Below are 20,071 nucleotides of genomic sequence, written 5' to 3'. Positions count from 1 at the left end.
TGGCCGTCGTACTCTAAGAGTGCTCCGGACCCCTCCTTCATCCGCCTTGAGGAGCCCTGCCGATCCCGTGCTCATCTTCCCCTCGCTTGGGCCAGGTTGTTCCTGAATTCACAAGTGCAGCACTTGCGGCCTACCCTGAGGCCCAGTCGAGCGGGGCAGGCCGCCGGTGAGCTGTGGTGGCGCACCTGAGACCGTGTTATTGCCGCAGGTGGAGGCGAGGAGGACAAGAAGTGTCCGGCCCTCCAGGCCGCGGCCTGGGGCTTTTCCTGAACTTGCGGCGGGCCTGGGATGGGCTCCGCTGAATGAGGCCAGCAATTGCGACCTACCCGGGGGCCCGGTCGAGCGGGGTGGGCCGTGGCGGCCTTTGAGGGTGGCGCGTTGCACCAGTGGCGGCGAGCCTGAGGCTGGGGACGTTGCCTGCCCCGGCCAGTGTTCTTGCCGTGGGTGGCGGTGAAGAGGACGAGAGGTGCCCTGCCCTCCCGGGCCACGGCCTGGGTCTCGAACTGCGGTCCGGGGCGTGGGGCGAGATTTCAGTGGTGCCGAAGGGGGCCTGTGCTGGCCTGACGCAGCAGGAGCGGCCTGGGCCCGGGGCCCGGCGGGGCCCATGACAGCTGTTGGTGGGAGTGGGCCCCGCCTGGCAGCAGGAGTCAGAGCAGCTGGTGACATCCGGTGGTGAGGCGGTGTTGGTTGGTCCCGGCTGGGGCCTCGGAGGGCCTGGACTGTGTGTTCCGATAGGGACCGGACACACCCTGAGAGGAGTGCCAATGGACTTTGGAGGTGGGTGGGCCACTGACCCCCCCCCCTGCTGGAACCGTGCACGGTCACCGGTGGCAGCCCTGAGGTAACCAGCAGTGCGGAGCCTTGGACTCAGTGACCGCGGGCCTTCAAGGAGCGGAGCAGCCTGTGCTGGGGTGACCGGCCCCAGGAGGAGAACGAAGACCGGGACAGAAGGCACCTGAAGGGGGGACCTACAGGCAGCCGGCGAGACCCGGTTAGTGGTGGACCATGGGCAGGACCCGGCCCAAGTGTCATTGCATGAAGGAGCCGGAGTAGGCTCGGGTTCTGCAGAGGACGGGACCATTGGACTCCGGGCCCTCGCTTGCCCACCGGAGGGTGATCCTGGGGCATCTAGAGTGTGGCTGCTGCCGGTCCTCCACCTGCCCTTTTGGTGACTGGATCGTTGGAGGGGGCCCTGGTGGCGTCTGTGCTGCCCAGACTGGTGACTGCCATGGGGAAGGACACAGCAAGTAAGCAGCTGCCGGCGTCGCAGCAGCGTATTGATCAATTCTCCAAGCATGCGGCCTCTCGGGCGGCAGGTGATCCGGGACCAGAGACCTCCGCGGCGGAGGGGGTGAATATGATCCTTCAGGCCATCCAATCCTCGCAGTTGGAGGTGGAGACCAAGGTCGGTGAAGTAAGGGAGGATGTGGGCCTGTTGCGACTGGCTCTGCGGACAGCAGTTGGTCAAAGAAGCTGAAGACCAGGTCTCCCAGGCGGAGGGTGAGATTGCGGAACTCAAGGCCAAAGTTGCTCAGCTGCAGACTCACACAGGTGAACTACACCATAGCGCAGAAGACGCCGAAAACCGCTCCAGGCATAATAACCTGCGTTTTGTGGGATTCCCGGAGGGAGCGGAGGCGAGCCAGGCGATCGATTTCCTGGAGCGCTGGATCAGATCGTGGGTTTACTGTCCTAGCCATTCAGTGCCTGCAGCCTGTCTCTGGGTCACATGACTGAGTGTAGTTGGCAGTTGGTCTTTGTGTACTCCTTCTAAACAACCACACACAATAGAGAGGTTAAGTGTGTCTGGATGGGCCGTGACTGGCAAGATGGAAGGGCAACCCTACTTACACATGAAAAAGTTGTGTCCTGCTGTTAGAAATGGGGTCTTTGGTTGGCAGTCAGGTTACCCCCTGTCCAAGCAAGGACCCTCACTCTAGTCAGGGCAAAGGAGAAACACACCTAGTTAACCCCGCTCACTCCCTTGGTAGCTTGGCACAAGCAGGCAGGCTTATCCTAGAAGCAATGTGTAAAGTATTTGTACCCACACACACAGTAATACACTTAAAACAATACAAAATGGACACCACACCAGTTCTGAAAGATAGACAATATTTGTGTAAATCAAACAAGACCAAAACAACAAAAATCTAACATACACAAGTTAAGATATGAATTTTCAAAAGAATAAGAGTCTTGCTCCATTGAAAACAATGGAAATGATGATTTTGCACAAAGTACCTGGTTTGTGTCAAAAATAAAGTCACACAGGCAAGCGTGCGTGCTTCGTAAAAGTCAGCAATGCGCCGATTCCTTGCTCGCAAGGGAGGCCGTGCGTTGTTTCTTCTTGGGTCAAGTCGCCTATGTGTTGTTTTGTGGACGGGGCACTTCGAGTCCGCACAGTCGGGATGACTTTGACGGCCAGGGATGATGCGTGGAAAATCCGGTTGCACGGTGTTAGAAACCACACTGTGTGGGGTTTGCGTCATTATCAGCACCTGCAAGCGTGTGTTGCGCATTGTTTCTCCAGCCGCAATGTGTTGATGTCCCAGCCGCGATGCAGGTAGAGCGTCGATTTCAGCTGTAAAGCCAGTGGTGCGTCGTTTATCAGTGGTGTTGGTGAGGGTGCGTCAAAAATTACTCCGCACGACGTTCTGTGCATGGATTTCTTGTTCTGCCAACGTCACCTTTCAATAGCCCAGGGACTGGATAGGATACCACTTGGCAGGCCAGGAGTCTCAGCAGAGAGTCCAGGTGCTGACAGAGGAAGTCTTTGATGGCCCTGAGACTTATAAACAGGTGGCAAGCTCAGTTCAAGCCCTTGGAGATTCTTCCCAAACAGGAATGCACAACAAAGTCCAATCTTTGTCCCCTTTCACAGGCAGAAGCAGCAACTGCAAGATAGCCGAACTAAGCACAGTCACAGGCAGGGGCAGCACTGCTACCCAGCTCTTCTCCTTGGCAGAGGTTCCTCTTGAATCCAGAAGTGATCTAAAGGTCTGGGGTTTTGAGCCCAATACTTACACCCCTTTCTCCCCAGGGGGTTGGAGACTGCATTGTGAGAGGGCAGGCACAGCCCATTCAGGTGTAAGTGACCACTCCTACCTCCACTCTAGGATATGCAGTCTACACCCCAGCTCCCTTTGTCTCCCTGTCCAGAGGGGATTCACAAACAGCCCAACTGTCAAACTGACCCAGACAGGGAATCCACAAACAGGCAGAGTCACAGAATGGTTTAAGCAGGAAAATGCCTACTTTCTAAAAGTGGCATTTTCAGACTAAAAATATACAAAACAACTTCACTAAAAGTTGTATTTTTAAATTGTGAGTTCAGAGACCCCAAACTCCACATGTCTATCTGCTCTCAAAGGGAATCTACATTTTAATAATATTTAAAGGCAGCCCCCATGTTATCCTATGAGAGAGATAGTCCTTGCAACAGTGAAAACAGAATTTAGCAGTATTTCACTGTTAGGACATGTAAAACACACCAGTCCCACCTTTAACATACACTGCACCCTGCCCATGGGGCTACCTAGGGCCTACCTTAGGGGTGCCTCATATATATAAAAAGGGAAGGTTTAGGCCTTGCAAGTGGGTACACTTGCCAGGTCGAATTGGTATTTTAAAACTGCACCTACAGGCACTGCAGTGGCAGGTCTGAGCCATGTTTACATGGCTACTAATGTGGCTGCCACAAACCAAAAAAGGACTTCTGTGGTGCTAAAAGGACTGCCACTCTACTCACATTGCAAACCTCTTGCTGACAAGATCCTCGATGATGGCGCAGAACCTTATATCGCAGGCTTAAAGCTCCTCAGGACCATTGTATCACCTCATCTGCACAACAAACCCTTGATGCCGGACTTTGCATCTCAATTCCTCATTGACGGGACCCTTGATGATGACACAGGACCTCGCAATGCAGACTTGCAACTCCCCATAAAGAAGGCATCACTTTGCCCGTGCAGCACTTCCTCTATGTGGGACCCCACTACTCTTTGCAACCAGAATGTAACATACTCTAGCTCAGCAGGCATATCTGGGTCATCATGGTTGGCCTAAACTTGTGACTTTGTCCTGGCCAAGCACGATCAAATATTGACAGTTAGCGATTTGTCCTTTTTGGCACTATTTTCATTCAGATCTTTAAAATTGTATATCTCTAGTTCTCCTGATTGGATTTTTGTTGTCTTGGTCTTGTTTTATTTATTATGACTCTCTTTTCCTAATCTGGTGTGGAGCCCTTTTGAGGCATGTTTTGACTCTTTTACTGTATGAAGTGTTGCACAAATTCTTTACACTTTGCCTCTGAGTTAAGCCTGACTGCCCTGTGCCAAGCTAAACGAGGGTTGAGCACAGGTTAATTTAGGATTTGCTTGTGACTTCACTGTAACAAGGATTGTTGCTTCTATTTGAGTACAATCGCTTCTCCCCTCACAAGTAACCCAGTTTCATACAACCCCTCTATTAGGTGTTCCACTGTTGTCATAAGGTAGTCTATGACTGACTATGGTGAGCCCACCTTTAGTACTTTGTTGTAGAGATACAACATTACAGGAACTTCTGAACTTTGAGGGTGGACAGTGAGTACCACCATCACTTTTGTGAACAACTGATGGGCGCTGTCAGGTAAGGAACTGAGGCAGACTGAAACTGCTCCTGGCGTACCTTGAACAATAGGTAACACCTATCACACTGCAGAATGGGTATATCAAATTACTTGTCCTGCAAGTCCATGGGCACCATCTAATGTCATGGGGCCAGGATAGAGAAGAGCTGAATCAATGTGAGCATTGTGAATTTGTTTTTCCACAGGAAGGCATTCAGATGTGGACGTGCCAAGATAGGCCTAAGGTCCCCTTCTGTGGAAATAACATTAAGAATAAACCTTGCCTTTTTCCGAATCCTGGACCCATTCTAGGGCACCCGTGGAGAGCAACATTCATACCTTCTTCAGCAGGATGAACAGATGTTGGCGCCAGAGGAATATTTGGTTTGGAGGAGAGAAAAGGTATGGTGTAGCCCTTTTGCAATACCAATCTGTCTGAAGTGATGTATTATCACCCTACAATTAAATGTAGAATCCTGCCTCCACTGGCTAGGCATGAGGGTAACCTACATTGATTTGTTGTTTGTCGTAGCAGGGGAAGAGGATTTGGAAGGCTGCAGTCCTGTGCATTGTCTTCTGGCTCTGTGTCTGCTGTCCCAGAAGGACTGGACTGTCTGCTGCATCACTGGCTGGAAAGGTTGTACCTGTCTATATGCCAGTCCCATGGAGGGCCTTCATTTGCAGAACTGGTGAGGAAATTGCTTTCCAAGGATCAAAGACCCCAAGACCCATCAAAGGGCACATCCATTAGTGACAACTTTGTATCACCGAAAAATCTGGTTGATCTCCTCCAGCTGTCTGTGGTATCCAAGTCCAAGCGGTTAATGTACTGTGCTATCTCTTGTCCATTATGGATTGTCTGAGTCAAAGAGATCCTACTGTCCTTTAAGACCATTGACAAGATCTTGCTGGCCATGTCCCAGAAAAGGGTATGTGTCTATTGATCTACTAGGCATATTGCATTTAGGGATCTCTGTGCCAGACTGGCAGAAGGAAAGCATTTTCTTGGCAAAGGCATCAATCGTTTCGGATTCTCTATTTGGGAGATTGGTCAGAAATCAATTAGAATTCACCTTACTGGTCAAAGCCTGTACAGTGACACTTTACAGAATCTGGGTGCTTGGTTACAAAATCTGTGTCACCCGGTGCTGGCCTATGTCATCTGGTCACCTGCAGACTAACACGCAGACAGGAACATGGTTTCTGGCCAGACAGCCATCAAAGTATGTGAGAGGGTGTCATTAAATGGAAAGGAGGGCTCTGATGTTGCTGGCCCAAGCTGCACAATTTCTGTCAAGACATTGGCTTTAGTCTTAATGAACGGCAGCTGTAATTCTGGTACCTCAGGTGCCCTCCAAACCATCATTTCAAATAAGGCACTTTCTTTCATTGGTGGCCCATGTCAAACTCTGTTTGAAGGGAGGTACCAAGTCCACTAGAATTTTTCAAATCAAAGTATAAGGCTTTATCGGTATAATAAGGAGGGTGCAAGCTATCCCCTCACCATCAGCATAAGTATCCTGAGGTGCACCCTATTCTGTCACAGGATCAGAGTCATACCCACAATGAAAATGGAGTCTCTGCTGAAAGTTGCATCATGGTAGAGGCACTGGATTTTAATCAGGCTGATTGAAAACTGATGGGCTTTTGTAATTTCATAGCATGACACCGGTTAAGCTCTGTCTGATGGTGACTCAGGGTCTGGCTTGGTTGCCAGCCCTGGATCATCAATCGGTGACAATTCAATTGGTATTAGTGTTGGATGGACATGGATCTCGGGCCAGAGTGGAAATATGTACTGGTATTAGTAGGGTCCATGTAACAGGCCCCACAAGGACAGACAGCGCTGGAGAATCCCCTACTCTTCCGGGGGGCCTGAAGACACGTCAGAGACATTCAGAAGCATAGTGGAGTTTAGCAGCATGACCCTAATCTTCTTCAGGGTCAAAGGTGAGCTAGAGAATTCAGGACATGTTGGCACTAACCAAGGAATCAGTTCTGTGGCTGGTAAACTGAAGGGAGTGCAGCTTGCTCCTTCTTTTTGGAGTCAGAGTGGAAGGATGGGGTTGAGTCCCGCTTGACTTTGATATGCTTGCCCTTAAACTTGGATTGTTAGTGAGAATGGGTGCAGTCGTAGGAACAGCCCCCTGTCTGGGACCAGTTCTGAGGCTTGGAGTAGCCTGCGTGACAACTTCTTCTTGGGTACAAAAATATTCAACTTCTTTTGTATCTCAAATTAGTTTTGGGTGCTTTAGTCTACACTTGTCTTGCAACTTCAAATTGTGCTGGTGCCCAGACATCACAGGCACACCTCATGCACATCTGTGACTGATATCTCCTTCCTACAGTCACAGCACAGCCATTTGTGAGTTTGCCCTGCCAAATGGTGTCACTTCAATCCTTGACCCTTAGAAGTGGAGCTAAGGTGCTCCACCAGCCTGTGGGTCCAGTGGAACCAATGTCTCTCCTCTGCTGAGCACTGCAAACCCAAACAGAACAGATACATCACCGTCGATGCATGGATTTGACCCGTCGCAGAGACTTGCATCACCGCTGCAACCTGCATCGCCTTTGGAACCACTGTAGGCCCTCGAATCTCTTGACGATGGCAGCCTTAACTCATCAATGGGATCCTCAACATTGATGCAACAGGGCTTTGCACCTCATCATATCTCGGAACCAACACATCACCTTGGCTGCACCATGCATCCTAGACGCAGATCATGCAGTGCACCACAAACCAGGATTGAAGGTACTTTTGATCAGCTGGCCTAACTAGGTCATTGAAGCTGGCCTGTGCTCCAATGCAGTTGGCCTGAACTTCTGACTTTGTCCCTGTCTGGCATGACCAAATAGCCAAAGTTGCTGCTTTATGTCTTTTGGCACTATTTTTACCTAAACCTTTGAAATCTAATATCTCTGGTTCTACTAATTGGGATTTTGTCACTAACTCTGTTGAGGGCTCCTTTTGTGGTGTGTTTTCAGTGTGTTACTCCTTAAAGTGTTGCACAGATACTTTATGCATTGTCTCTAAGTTAAGCCTGACTGTGCTGTGCCAAACTGCCAAAGGTTTGAGAACAGGTTAATTTGGGGTTTGCTTGTGCCTTACCCTGAAAAGAATTGTGGTTGCTGCTTGACCAGGGCTCAGAAAACGATCAACCAACAACATCTATATTGGATATAATTTTTTGTCAGCAGACCAAGGCAGTAGTCTAAACCTGAAAATTGGGGATTGGGAGCTGGAAACATACCTTAATGTCATGAAAAAGAGACTTTCCATATCTCTCCTTGTAGCGTTTTCTTATGTTCATCAGATCTATTTCACTACGGGATATCAGGATCCTTATCACTGTCTTGTTATGAAAACCGAAGTCCTGCATGAGGAGAACCATGACATGTCAGTTGATGTTGAAAGTTTGAAATAGTTACATGGTGTTTGTTAGTTGTAAGCAATGACAAAAGAACAGCAAACAAATATTAACTGATATAATTTACGGACATAATCAGCTAAAGCCCATAAAGACCTTTCATTTTGGACTTTGCCATTTTGGGCCTGATATAGAACTCGGCAGCCGGGTTAATCCGTTACAATGATGACAGATATCCAGTCCACTGAAATCTAAATCCTACAGGATAGAATGGGATTTAGTTTTCGGCTGATGGAGTAACCTGTCCTCCAAGTTCTTAAATCACGCCCTTTATTGGTGTAGGAAGTTGGCTCTGTATATACTATCTCAAAGTGAGAGATAGTGTGCACCGAGTCCAAGGGTTCCCCTTAGAGGTAAGATAGTGGCAAAATTAGATAATTCTAATGTTCTATTTTGTGGTAGTATGGTCGAGCAGTAGGCTTATTAGAGGGTAGTGTTAGGCATTTGTTGTACACACACAGGCAATAAATGAGGAACACACACTCAAAGACTTAACTCCAGGCCAATAGTTTTTATGTAGAAAAATATATTTTCTTAATTTATTTTTAGAACCACAAGTTCAAGATTTGAAGTAAATACATAAAATGCAAGGTACTCGACTCAGGTAAGTTAGGAACTTTGAATTAGAGCAATATTGTATACAGTTTTTGTTAAAAGTACAGTGCAAAAATCAACATTTCCTGTGGGAGATAAGTATTGGTTAGATTGTGAGGTAAGTAAGACACTTACAAGTCTCAGTTCCTGGGCATAGACAGCCCATCATTGGGGGTTCAAGGTAACCCCAAAGTTACCACACCAGCAGCTCAGGGCCGGTCAGATGTAGAGGTCAAAGAAGTGCCCAAAACACATAGGTGCCTATGGAGAACAGGGGTGCTCTGGTTCCAGTCTGCCAGCACGTAAGAACCCGCGTCCTCAGGGGGCAGACCAGGGTTTTTTTTCAGAGCACTGGGGGGGACACAAGTAGGCACACAAAACACACCTTCAGTGGCACAGGGGCGGCCAGGTGCAGTGTGCAAAGCAGGCGTCGGGTTTTGTATTGGGTTCAATGAAGGGACCCGGGGATCACTCTGGGGTGCAGGCAGGGCACAGGGGGGCTTCTCAGGCCAGCCACTGACTGGGCTAGGCAGAGGGTCGCCTGGTGGTTACTCCTGCACTGAGGTTCGGTTCCTTCTGGTCCTGGGGGCTGCGGGTGCAGTGCTTGGTCCAGGCGTTGGGTCCCTTGTTACAGGCAGTCGCGGTCAGGGGGAGCCTCTGGGTTCTCTCTGCATGCATCGCTGTGGGGGTCCAAGGGGGTCGTCTCGGGCTACACACAAGGTCACAGTCACCTGGGAGTCCTCCCTGTGGTGTTAGTTCTCTGGAGCTCGAGACGGGGGCGTTGGGTGCAGAGGGTGAAGTCTCACGCTTCCGGCGGGAAGAGTGAAGTCTATAGAAGTTGTTGCTTGTTGTTGAGCAGAGCCACTGCTCACAGGAGTTTCTTGGTCCTTAGGTCCAGGGCAGTCCTCTGAGGCTTCAGAGGTCGCTGGTTCCTGTTGGATGCGTCGCTGTTGCAGGTTTTTGAGTCAGGAGACAGGCCGATAGGGCTGGGGCCAAAGCAGTTGTCATCTCCGTCATCTCTGCAGGGCTTTCAGGTCAGCAGTCCTTCTTCTTAGTTCAGGTTGCAGGAATCTGATTTCCTGGGTTCTGGGGTGCCCCTAAATACTAACTTTAGGGGTGTGTTTAGGTCTGGGAGGGCAGTACCCAATGGCTACTGTCCTGGAGGGTGGCTACACCCTCTTTGTGCCTCCTCCCTGAGGGGAGGGGGGCACATCCCTAATCCTTTTGGGGGAATCCCCCAAACTTAAGATGGAGGATTTCTAAAGGTAGGGGTCACCTCAGCTCAGGACACCTTAGGGGATGTCCTGACTGGTAGGTGACTCCTCCGTGTTTTTCTTATTATCTCCTCCAGCTTTGCCACCAAAAGTGGTGGCAGTGGCTGGAGGGGCGGGCATCTCCACTAGCTGGGATGCCCTGTGGCGCTGTAACAAAAGGGGTGAGTCTTTGAGGCTTACCGCCAGGTACAGGCTTTGTTCCTGCCACAGAGTGACAAAGGCACTCTCCCCATGTAGCCAGCAACTCATCTGGTTGTGGCAGGCTGGCAGAAACTGGTCAGCCCAACACTAGAAGTTGGATTGGTATTCATGTGGCATCTCTAAGATGCCCTCTGGGTGCATTTTACAATAAATTCCCCACTGGCATAAGTGTGCATTTATTGTGCTGAAACGTTTGATACCAAACTTCCCAGATTTCAGTGTAACCATTATGGAACTGTGGAGTTTGTGTTTGACAAACTCCCAGACCATATACTCTTATGGCTACCCTGCACTTACAATGTCTAAGGTTTTGCTTAGACACTGTAAGGACATAGTGCTCATGCACATATGTCCTCACCTGTAGTATAGTGCACCCTGCCTTAGGGCTGTAAGGCCTGCTAGAGGGGTGACTTACCTATGCCACAGGCAGTGTGAGGTTGGCATGGCACTCTGAGGGGCGTGTCATGTCGACTTAGTCATTTTCTCCCCACCAGCACACACAAGCTGCAAGGCAGTGTACATGTGCTGAGTGAGAGGTCCCCAGGGTGGCATAAGACATGCTGCAGCCCTTAGAGACCTTCCCTGGCATCAGAGCCCTTGGTACCAGGGGTACCATTTACAAGGGACTTATCTGGGTGTCAGGGCTGTGCCAATTATGGGAACAAAGGTACAGTTTAGGGAAAGAACACTGGTGCTGGGGCCTGGTTAGCAGGGTCTTAGCATACTTTCAATCATAACTGGCATCAGCAAAAAAGGCAAAAAGTCAGGGGGTAACCATGCCAAGGAGACATTTCCTTACAATTGGTTATTTGAAAGCAGTGAAAATATGCACAAGGCATTGTAAAACATTCTTGCATCATCAAATACACTATACACTTAAAATTAAATAGAGATCCACGATCAATTTATACTAAGTAAAACAAGTTCTTAAAACAATCAGTTTAGAGACCCATTCACCACTGCTAAAACCATAATTATTCAACAGAATGGATATCAACTCTCTAAATGTTTAATTTAGCAGCACATTCCCCTGGTGGTTCTTAGTCCAGCGTTAATGTGCTGTATTTTTCATGCAGCTCCATCTCTTCTGTCTCGGGTGTCACCACCAGCCTTGAATGTTTGTATGCAAATCACAAAAAATCAGCCTTCAATAGGACTTTTACCCTGCATTTTCTTAGCTTTGACTTTTGTGGCTCCCTCCATCACACCCAATACACAACGGTCAATATACACATGTACATTTACTCACATATATATTTACTACTGTACATAGATGTAACTCAATGTTTTGCTATTCACCATTTCCATGCAGAGGTTTATATCTAGGTGTGAATTTACGTATCTCCATTTCTCAAATGAAGAAGTGGAGCTTTCTATGATGGTAATTATTAACTTTGCAACCATATTTTATGTTCCACCTGCTTGGTGGACATGTCTGCTGTCGGAGTAGAAACAGAGTTGAAGACCTCTGCCACAAAAAAGAACACAACCACCATCTAGGCCAAATGGAAGGGAATAGGAAAATACTAAAAACGTGATCCACAACTTGACACCGGTTCCTGGAGGTGCACCTGGATCCCTTCTCTGTGTCAACCTCCTCAAGGAGTCTGTCCTCCCCGCAATGCACCCTTGCCCGCAATATGGGCTTTCTGCTGTAGACCACCCTAATGTAATGCCAATTAAAGTAATCCACTTCTCTACCCTTAAAGTTATATTACAACCTATCTCGCAACTCTGCCTTCCCCAACCCTGCACTGTTATGCAGTCATTACATACATTTCCCTCAAACACAGCCTTTAAAATATACATCCTTTAAATAAGATATTGTTTATAGTAAATCCTTTTTCTTCTTCCTTCCTCTGATATATTCATGATTAATATACTCATAGGTCATTCTGGGGCATGGATACTTCCTGGTGTGGCAGGGCAACACACAGGTCCTGTCATTGAACACAACAGCACAATACACCATATCTATGTCATTATGCTATCAATATCACTAACACAGTTTAGGAGATATCTGTACCTTTGTTTATGCATCCTAACAGTTTTTTTTAATTTTTGTTATATTTTGCTTTAACTTACATTTGTATTCCTCTATAAATACTTCTGGTTTCAAATACAGTGAGACACAAACCTTGGTGTCGATTGCGACCAATTCCACAGGTTCACACTCCAGCCAGGCCCTGCACCTAACCCCATGGCAAGCAGCCAACAACCCCGCTGAGCGTGGCCTTTCTTAATTTATGTAACTTCATGACCTTCTTGATTGCAGGAATAATGTGTGTGTGTGCGTGTATGTATATACATATATATATATATACGTATATATATATATATATACATATATATATATATATATACACACATGTATATATGCACACATATGTATATTATCTTAAAAAAACAGAGGTTGCAGGGACGTTATACTTAGCCTCAAATTTTAAACTTACAAAACCATAGAAAGTCACCAGTTATAGTTAGAGTTATCTCAAGTAACTTTAACTCGTGCCCTAAGGTAACTATAACTCGCGCCCTGGCCATGCACAGTTTTTTCATCAAAAATGTTACTGCAAATATTACAGTGATATCATCAATGATGTTACCAAAGATGTCATGAGTGCCAACATTTGTGGGGTAATTAGCAGTGCATGGTGAGGGCGCGAGTTATAGTTACCTTTGGGCAGGAGTAATTCTCCACTTTTTGACTGCAGGACCTGTTTGACAGGTCCCGCTGTCAAAAAGTGGAGTGTTTGCTGTGACTTGGCGGCAGCTTCAAAGCTGCAGCCAAGCCACAGCAAACAGCTATGTCCTGGGGGTGGGCACCCTGGTAAATAGCAGGAGCCAGCCCTGGGTGGTGGCGGTCCCCATGGCCATCAGTGGCTCCATGTGGGTGGGCGCGTGGCCCCCCTCCAACTTAGAAGAAGCCCCGGGGAGGTGGTGGTCCCCGGGGCTAAGGAGGTCAGAAACAGACGTCTTATAATTATTTGTAATATAGCCCCAGGGAGATGATGATCCAAAGGGTCTATGGGGGGCCGTGCAGCCCCTTGCACACTATTAAAATACAGCCACTGGGAGGTGGTGGTCCCCAGCGCTGTGGGGAGGCTGACAGGCCTCCCCCATGCCAGTAATTAATTTAGCCCCAGGGCGGTGGTGATCCTCAGCGTGCGGGGGGAGTCTGTGCGACCTCTCCGCACATAATTTCTACTTTGCCCTGGGGGAGGTGGTGGTCCCTGGGGATGTAGGGGAGGCAGATGAGCCTTCCCCACGCCAGTAATTAATTTAGCCCCAGGGAGGTGGCGTTCTCCGTGGTGCGGGGGGCATGCGGCCCGCACATAATTTCTACTTTGCCCCAGGGAGGTGGTTGTCCCCTGGGCTACGGGGGGTTAGGCACCCCACACATTCCAATAAAATAATGGCCATGGGACTTGGCCCACCTGGGGGCTTAAAACAGACGAAGCATGGGAGCTGTGCTTCTTTTTTAAAAACTTTTCACCTGATACGCGGATCTGCCGCAACCCTGGGCAAAAATGTAAAAAAATGTTTTTTAGCCTTGAGCGGGTCCCTCTGGGACTCCACCACCAGAGCTAAGGTGTCAGGGTGACCATACCCTGCCCCATTTTCTTTTTTTATATTTTTTTCTGGGACTCAGCTCAAGCTGAGTCCCAAGATGGTTGCCAACACTTGTTGTGGAGCCATTTTAGTGATGCATCTTGGCATGTTATTTTAGCAACTAGGTCTGCTGGTTGTCCCCTTTAGCCTAGTAATGTTTAATTTTATTCTTTTAGAATCAGGCAGATTTGTGGTGGTGTTTTATTTTCCTTTATCTTGTTGTCCTTTCGCCTAGGAAAGCATTACATTTCTTTGTGCGACATTCTTTCACTCTGTGCTTTCCTCAAGCCATCATTGAGATAGGATTGTCGGCACAAGTGGTACACTGTGTCTCTAACATTCACAGAAACTTACGTATTTTTATGTGAGGACACTTTTTCAGAACATCAGTTGTTTTATTATAAAAACATTTCCCTGTCCCATGCACGGTAGAGGGAGGTTCCAGCCAGATGACCATGACAGCAGGCTGTCTGACTTTGTTACAGCTGTTCTCTGAGACCAGGGGTTCCCTGGCCCACATGGGGGTTGTGTCTCTATAGATAATTGGCTTCTTTACTACTGTCATTCTCAGGTGTAGGGGATGATGTCTTCCCAGGAGGGAATCCTGTGAGGCGGATTGAGGCTTATCCTGCTGTGCTCTAACAGAGCTTAGGTAGGAATTACATATATCATGCATAATGACAGTATGGTGGGACTTTTACTGTGTTTCACTTTTCTTGTCTCCATTTTGCTTTGAGTATATTTCATCATTCTAATTATTGCATTTCATGTTATTTTATCCAAGACACATCTGATTCAATACATCTTTGTGAACCATTTCCTACCTCTGTTTGTCTTTGCATGTGTGAGACTAATGTAACTAAGAGAAAAGGATGAGATCTGATCCACCACGATTTCCCTGAGAAGTAACAATGTCATGCACCCGGTTGCCACAAATCATCCCTGCTCTTGGGCAGAGATGAGGTGCTGAAAGCTGAAGGGAAATGGATTAGGCCAACAGTTGTCATATGGTGTGGGATTGAACTCAGTTCCCCACAATTTAGGTGATACTGCTGCCCATATCCAGCAGCCTCATTAGTAAAATGAGAGCCAACGTGACATGGCACCACCAGTGTTTGGGCAGGCACTGATTTGCAGTTCCTCCTGAGTATATCTGTCTCACTACGTGCTAAAGGCATATATACGGAGATGTCCATGGTATTAAGGATTTCCTCCTCAACCAGATAGGTAGTACATATTCAACGCTATAGGACGTTCAAACTTGAACCTTAAAAGGAATGATCCCCATCTGGTGTCCTTATCTCTGAACAGGTGTATCTACCATGTCGAACCTGCAACAGGTGGTAATTGACATAAACATGCAACCTCCCCTCACTGCTCATTTATTAGCTCATGCCCTTACAGCCGAGGGGGGATCCTGTTACATTTGTAGTCGAGGCTCATTCAGCCAATAGAACAGAAACGTTTTGTTCGTGGGTTAACTTTCCAGCAGTCAATGAGAACACTAATACATTTCATCATTACACATCTGCTAATATACCTGCACAATACAGTGCATATGCATAACTAGATATACCCCTACCTTTTCAAGACCATCATAAGTGTCTTGACGGCATCCTACCCCACACAATACTAAATGTTAGGTTAGGTCCTCGGAGCAATAATGGTCCTACCTGGCCTTTATTGGCCACATATACTCCACAACGTGATGCAGGCACTTTGTGGTAGCTGAGGTTTGCTGCTTATACTCTGAACTCACCACAATATATAGACTCTTGGTACAGTTTGTAATGCAAACATTAATCAATAACCTAGTATGAGCTGCCCCAGCGCAACCACATGCAGTCACATCAGGCATTAACCCTGCTAAAGTACATTTGATCATGGGTAAGGTACCCGCCAAGTGGGAAGAAATTCCGTTTTGGTTAGCTCAAAAATTAAATGCGCTGGAAGCAGTATTTCCCCGTACAGGACCTCAAGATAAACACAGAATTCTCCCTATGTGCTTGCCGTTTGGGGTGGTTTCCAGAGTAGATAACTGCAAAACTTGTGGCATGGTATTTGACATGCTCTAAACTACCACACACGGTACATCAACACTTGCCAATCTTCTGGAAGCATTAAAACCAAATCAAGGTGAATAATGGGATGCCCCGACCCTGGATTTGGGGATGCAATTAATGGGAGATGTTGCCACTGTGTCTTCCATAATATTAAGTCATCTCAAAGGGAAAGCAGTGGCACTAACAGTGAGCATGCAGCTCCGGGACGTTCCTGTACAGGATCAAGAACGCAAGCTGTCAAAGATTATTGCCGAGACCTACTCTAGTATTTGTCAAGATAGTCTGTGAGCCAAACCTAGTAAACTACAATTTCAGGGTAAATCCAGTAAGAATTCTACCAAGCACGCACCTGAAGGTTCTAAAAATCCCTAGGATAAACAAAAACAAACACCTAAAAAAGAAAGGTGAAAATCTCTGCGCTCGGCGGCCCCTCAAAACCAATATAATCTTAGAAATAGAGATAATATAAAAACTCCTGATAGATATCAATATACTGATACACACCAATCTTGTTGGTTTCAGGACTCACCGGATAAACACAGTGAGAGAGGTGGGCAGTCAGATCAGTGAACAGAGTACGTGAAACTAAGAAAGGAGTCACAACGCTCGTTAGAAGTTTCTGTTAAGAAAGAAGAGAAACTTCCCCAACAAAAACCTTAATTCAAAAGCAAGAAAGTGGCAGTGATTTTTATATGAAATGCCACTCAGGATGAGAGTTTTTACTGAAGAACAGGAAATAGGCACTGACTCTGCTCGACATTGGGGCAGAGGTCACAATAGTTTGCAGGAATCTTCAAAAGCAGCTGGAGGTGAAAGCAACAACGTTTTACAAATCGAGACTGCAGACATGCATGTCTCCACACACAATAGGGTGCATAAACTAAAAATACCATTAGAAGGAGACATTGAGTGCATACCAGACACTATGGCCCTCATTTCGACCTTGGTGGTCTTTTGTAAAGACCGCAAGGTACCGCTGTGCTGAAGACCGCCAGTGCAGACGGTTTTCCGCGCGGCGTATTATGACTGGCGGTCGGCGGGGAAGTGGAGGCTGCTCCACCTACACCGCCACGTTGTGTGCGTGCATGGGAGTGTGCGTGTGAGTATGTAGAGGAGGTGTGTGAGTGCGTGTATGCATGCTGGGAGTGTGTTGTGTGTATGGGAAATGTGTGCGGGTCGGTCTGTGTGCATGTCTGTTTGTATGTGTGCGGGTATGTGTTGTAGTGTATGTGTGCGTGTGGGTGTGTGTGTATGTGCATGTTGCGGATGGGGTGGGGGGGTCCTGCCACCTTTGGGGGTAGTAGGGGGTGTGGGATGTGGGGGGAGGACTCGGGGTGAGGGAGGGGGTTGGGGGAGACCCCTATCAGTGCCAGGGATGGAATTCCCAGGCACTGATAGTACCTACCGCCATGGATTTCGTGGCGGTTCCAAACCACCCGAAATCGATGGCGGTATGCAGGGTCCTGATACTGCCGGCAGTCTGGTGATGGCCGCTGGGTTGGAGACCGAAGTCTCCAGCCCAGCGGTCATCACCGCCCTGGCGGTCGGAGTGGGGAAGTGGCGGATGACCATGGCGGTAACCGCCATGGTCATAATTCCATTTTTTTTTCCGCTGGCCTGTTGGCAGTATTACCGCCACTTCTCCCCCGTCCGCCAGGGTTGTAATGAGGGCCTATGTTTTGGGATCGCGTAGTTACCATTTATGATATTTTATTGGCCTAAAAAGATTGGGCACCAGAATTTGTCCATAATGTCCCATATGGCGAAGAGGTAATTGAACCCTTTTTCTCACCCCTTGTTCCAAGAGAAGTCAGGGAGTCTTGCGCAAGTGACTGGGCGAAGGTGCAGGCACCCGCATTGTATCACAACCTTGCAGGGCAGGATAAATATTCTCCCTATCATATAATATCAATTAGATCCCAACCACAACCTCAACCACAATATCCAATGAAGCATGAAGCAAGTCCACCAGTGTGAGAAATCCTCATGCATTTAGAGTACCAGGGCATAATCGAACCCTGTGTCTCACTAATGAACAGCCCATTGTTCCTTGTAGCTAAACCAAACCATTCATCTAGTATAGTCTTAGACTGCAGACATTTAAATAGTCACACAAGCACATTTGCTATTCAAAATGCACACAGCACTGCACTCATTGACAATATAGGGCCAGATGTACGAAAGGATTTTACCCATTCTGTGTCTATGGGAAAAAGCTTTCGTACATATGGCCCATAGTGCGCAAAAAATACAAAATAACCTTGGATATTTCTATTGTTTTTTTCTGCCAAAATATAGCGCCTGAAGGTTAAGATTTAACAAGTTTTAGAGCTTCAGACTCGCAAAAAAAATGTGCAGACTCCTACAGGGGTATAGAAACAGTCCAGGATTGTTTTCATCTTGTGTTACTTCAATTTTACCCAACATTCACCTTGAGACATTGTCCTATGTAGATGATATCTACTTTATGGTTAATGATCTCGTACAACATACAAGACAGGTGAGCTGCATTGTTGTGGGATTTGCCGAACTAGGCTACAAATTTAATTTCGGAAAAACAAAAATAGCCTTCCTTAGTGTCCTATTTTTGGGATATAAATTATCAGATGAAGGCAAGACCCTAGTGCTCGAATTTCTAGAAAAGTGTGCACAGTTACAAACACCAAACACCATCAAAAAGCTCCAGTCATTATTGAGCTTTTTAAATGTTGGCAGAACTTACATTCCAGATTATGCACAATGCATTAAACCATTATATGACCTACTATGTCCTGACTTTTCAAGTAAATATTGGACAGTCAAACTCACATGCATTCTCAGAGCATTGCAACAAGACATGCTTGCAGCTAAACACTTGCACACAAGAGACAACAAAATGCATTTGGCTATCAGAGTAAACTGCTGTTCAAAGAGGGTGATACCATTCCCATTGCATACAAAAAACACCTGTATTCCACAGCTGAACAACGCTTTGCACCCACAGAAAAAAACCTGACTGCTGTTCAGATGGCTGTCATCAAAGAGAGACCTTTGGCCCAGGGGAAACATATTATTGTCGTATCCCTGATCCCAGCCCTTTAGGCAGTCACAAAAGCCAGGGTACCTAATGACAAGGCACAATATCCACGTTGGATTCAATCCGACGGCCACTGATGTCGATTATGTTTTTGACCCTAAATTACAAACTCAAGAATTTCTCCAATATGAACTAGAATACTCAGTTTCAGCAAACACTTTGCCTATTGAACAATATCAAACAATTCTGTACACTGATGGCTCAGCCCAACCAGCAGTAGGCACCAAACTTTGAATCTCTGCTGCCTGAGTGGTTGTGAGTGGCTACATGAAGGATGGTGAATTCCATCCACAACATACTTACACGTAGACCTTAGGAGACTGCACTGCACAATTAGCAGAGCTCAAAGCTCTGTTGATGGCACTGAAACACATGGATCCATGACAGTTAACATTAATCCTCAATGAATATCTGCATTACTGGCACCAGAATGGGTTCAGAGATTCAAAAGGCAACACCATCAAACACAGACTTCTGTGGGTGAATGTAGCGGATCTGAAACAAATGCTACCCAATGTCCATGTAGTTCATACATTGGGACACCAACGTGTTGAAATGCACATTACAGGTAATACCTTGGCTTATGAAGTGACCAAGTCAACAGTAGCTGTGGCTTCTGTTGCTGCAATAACTCATTCACGGACGACGTTGGATGATGAAACATTGGCTGCTGTGAAAGCTTCGGCTGAAAGCAAGCCCATGCCAAAGGCATATCCAAGTATTCCTAGCTCAGATCTGGCCTAAATACTGCCCTAGTAACAATACCAGGGGTGGGTGATCTTGTGACCCCCAACCAATACCAAAGGCCTGAGTTGATTAAAACAGTGCATGAGGGAGTTGCTTCTGCCCATGCTGGTGTGGTGGCTACTATTTCATTATTACAAGCAAGTTATTGCTGGCCAGGTCTATACAAACAGACCAAGCAGTATGTCCTTTGTTGTGACATCTGTCAGCAAATAAGAGTCCACTGTCAAATGCCTACCGCAGACAGACCTCCTAATTTCCAACATACATCCTCAATTTCTGTACCTGGACCATTGCGGTCCCTTGAACTCTGGTGGTGCATACAAATACATCTTAGTCACTGTCAACTCATGCTTCAGATTTCTATGGGTATGGCCACAATGCTTAGCTGCCGTTCGAACTGTTATTAAAGATTTGCAAGTCTTTATATTCACATATGCAGTTCTGGATTTCTACTCAGACCAGGG

The 20,071-nt window shown here is 47.1% G+C and overlaps 1 protein-coding gene across 1 annotated transcript in view; it reads right to left on the bottom strand.

Annotated features, from left to right (window-relative positions):
- The window catches only part of ANXA10 (annexin A10), a 355,700-nt gene that overhangs the window by 45,845 nt on the left and 289,784 nt on the right, over positions 1-20,071 (bottom strand). Inside the window, exon 11 of the mRNA XM_069205838.1 lies at positions 7,864-7,986. Coding sequence (XP_069061939.1) covers positions 7,864-7,986 — 123 coding nt within the window. The remainder of the gene's footprint in view (positions 1-7,863; positions 7,987-20,071) is intronic.

The sequence above is a fragment of the Pleurodeles waltl genome, chromosome 1_2 (assembly GCF_031143425.1).
Source record: "Pleurodeles waltl isolate 20211129_DDA chromosome 1_2, aPleWal1.hap1.20221129, whole genome shotgun sequence".
Taxonomy (NCBI): Eukaryota; Metazoa; Chordata; class Amphibia; order Caudata; family Salamandridae; genus Pleurodeles; species Pleurodeles waltl.
Note: the sequence above shows the minus strand (reverse complement) of the source record. Positions and strands in the feature narration are given on the sequence as shown.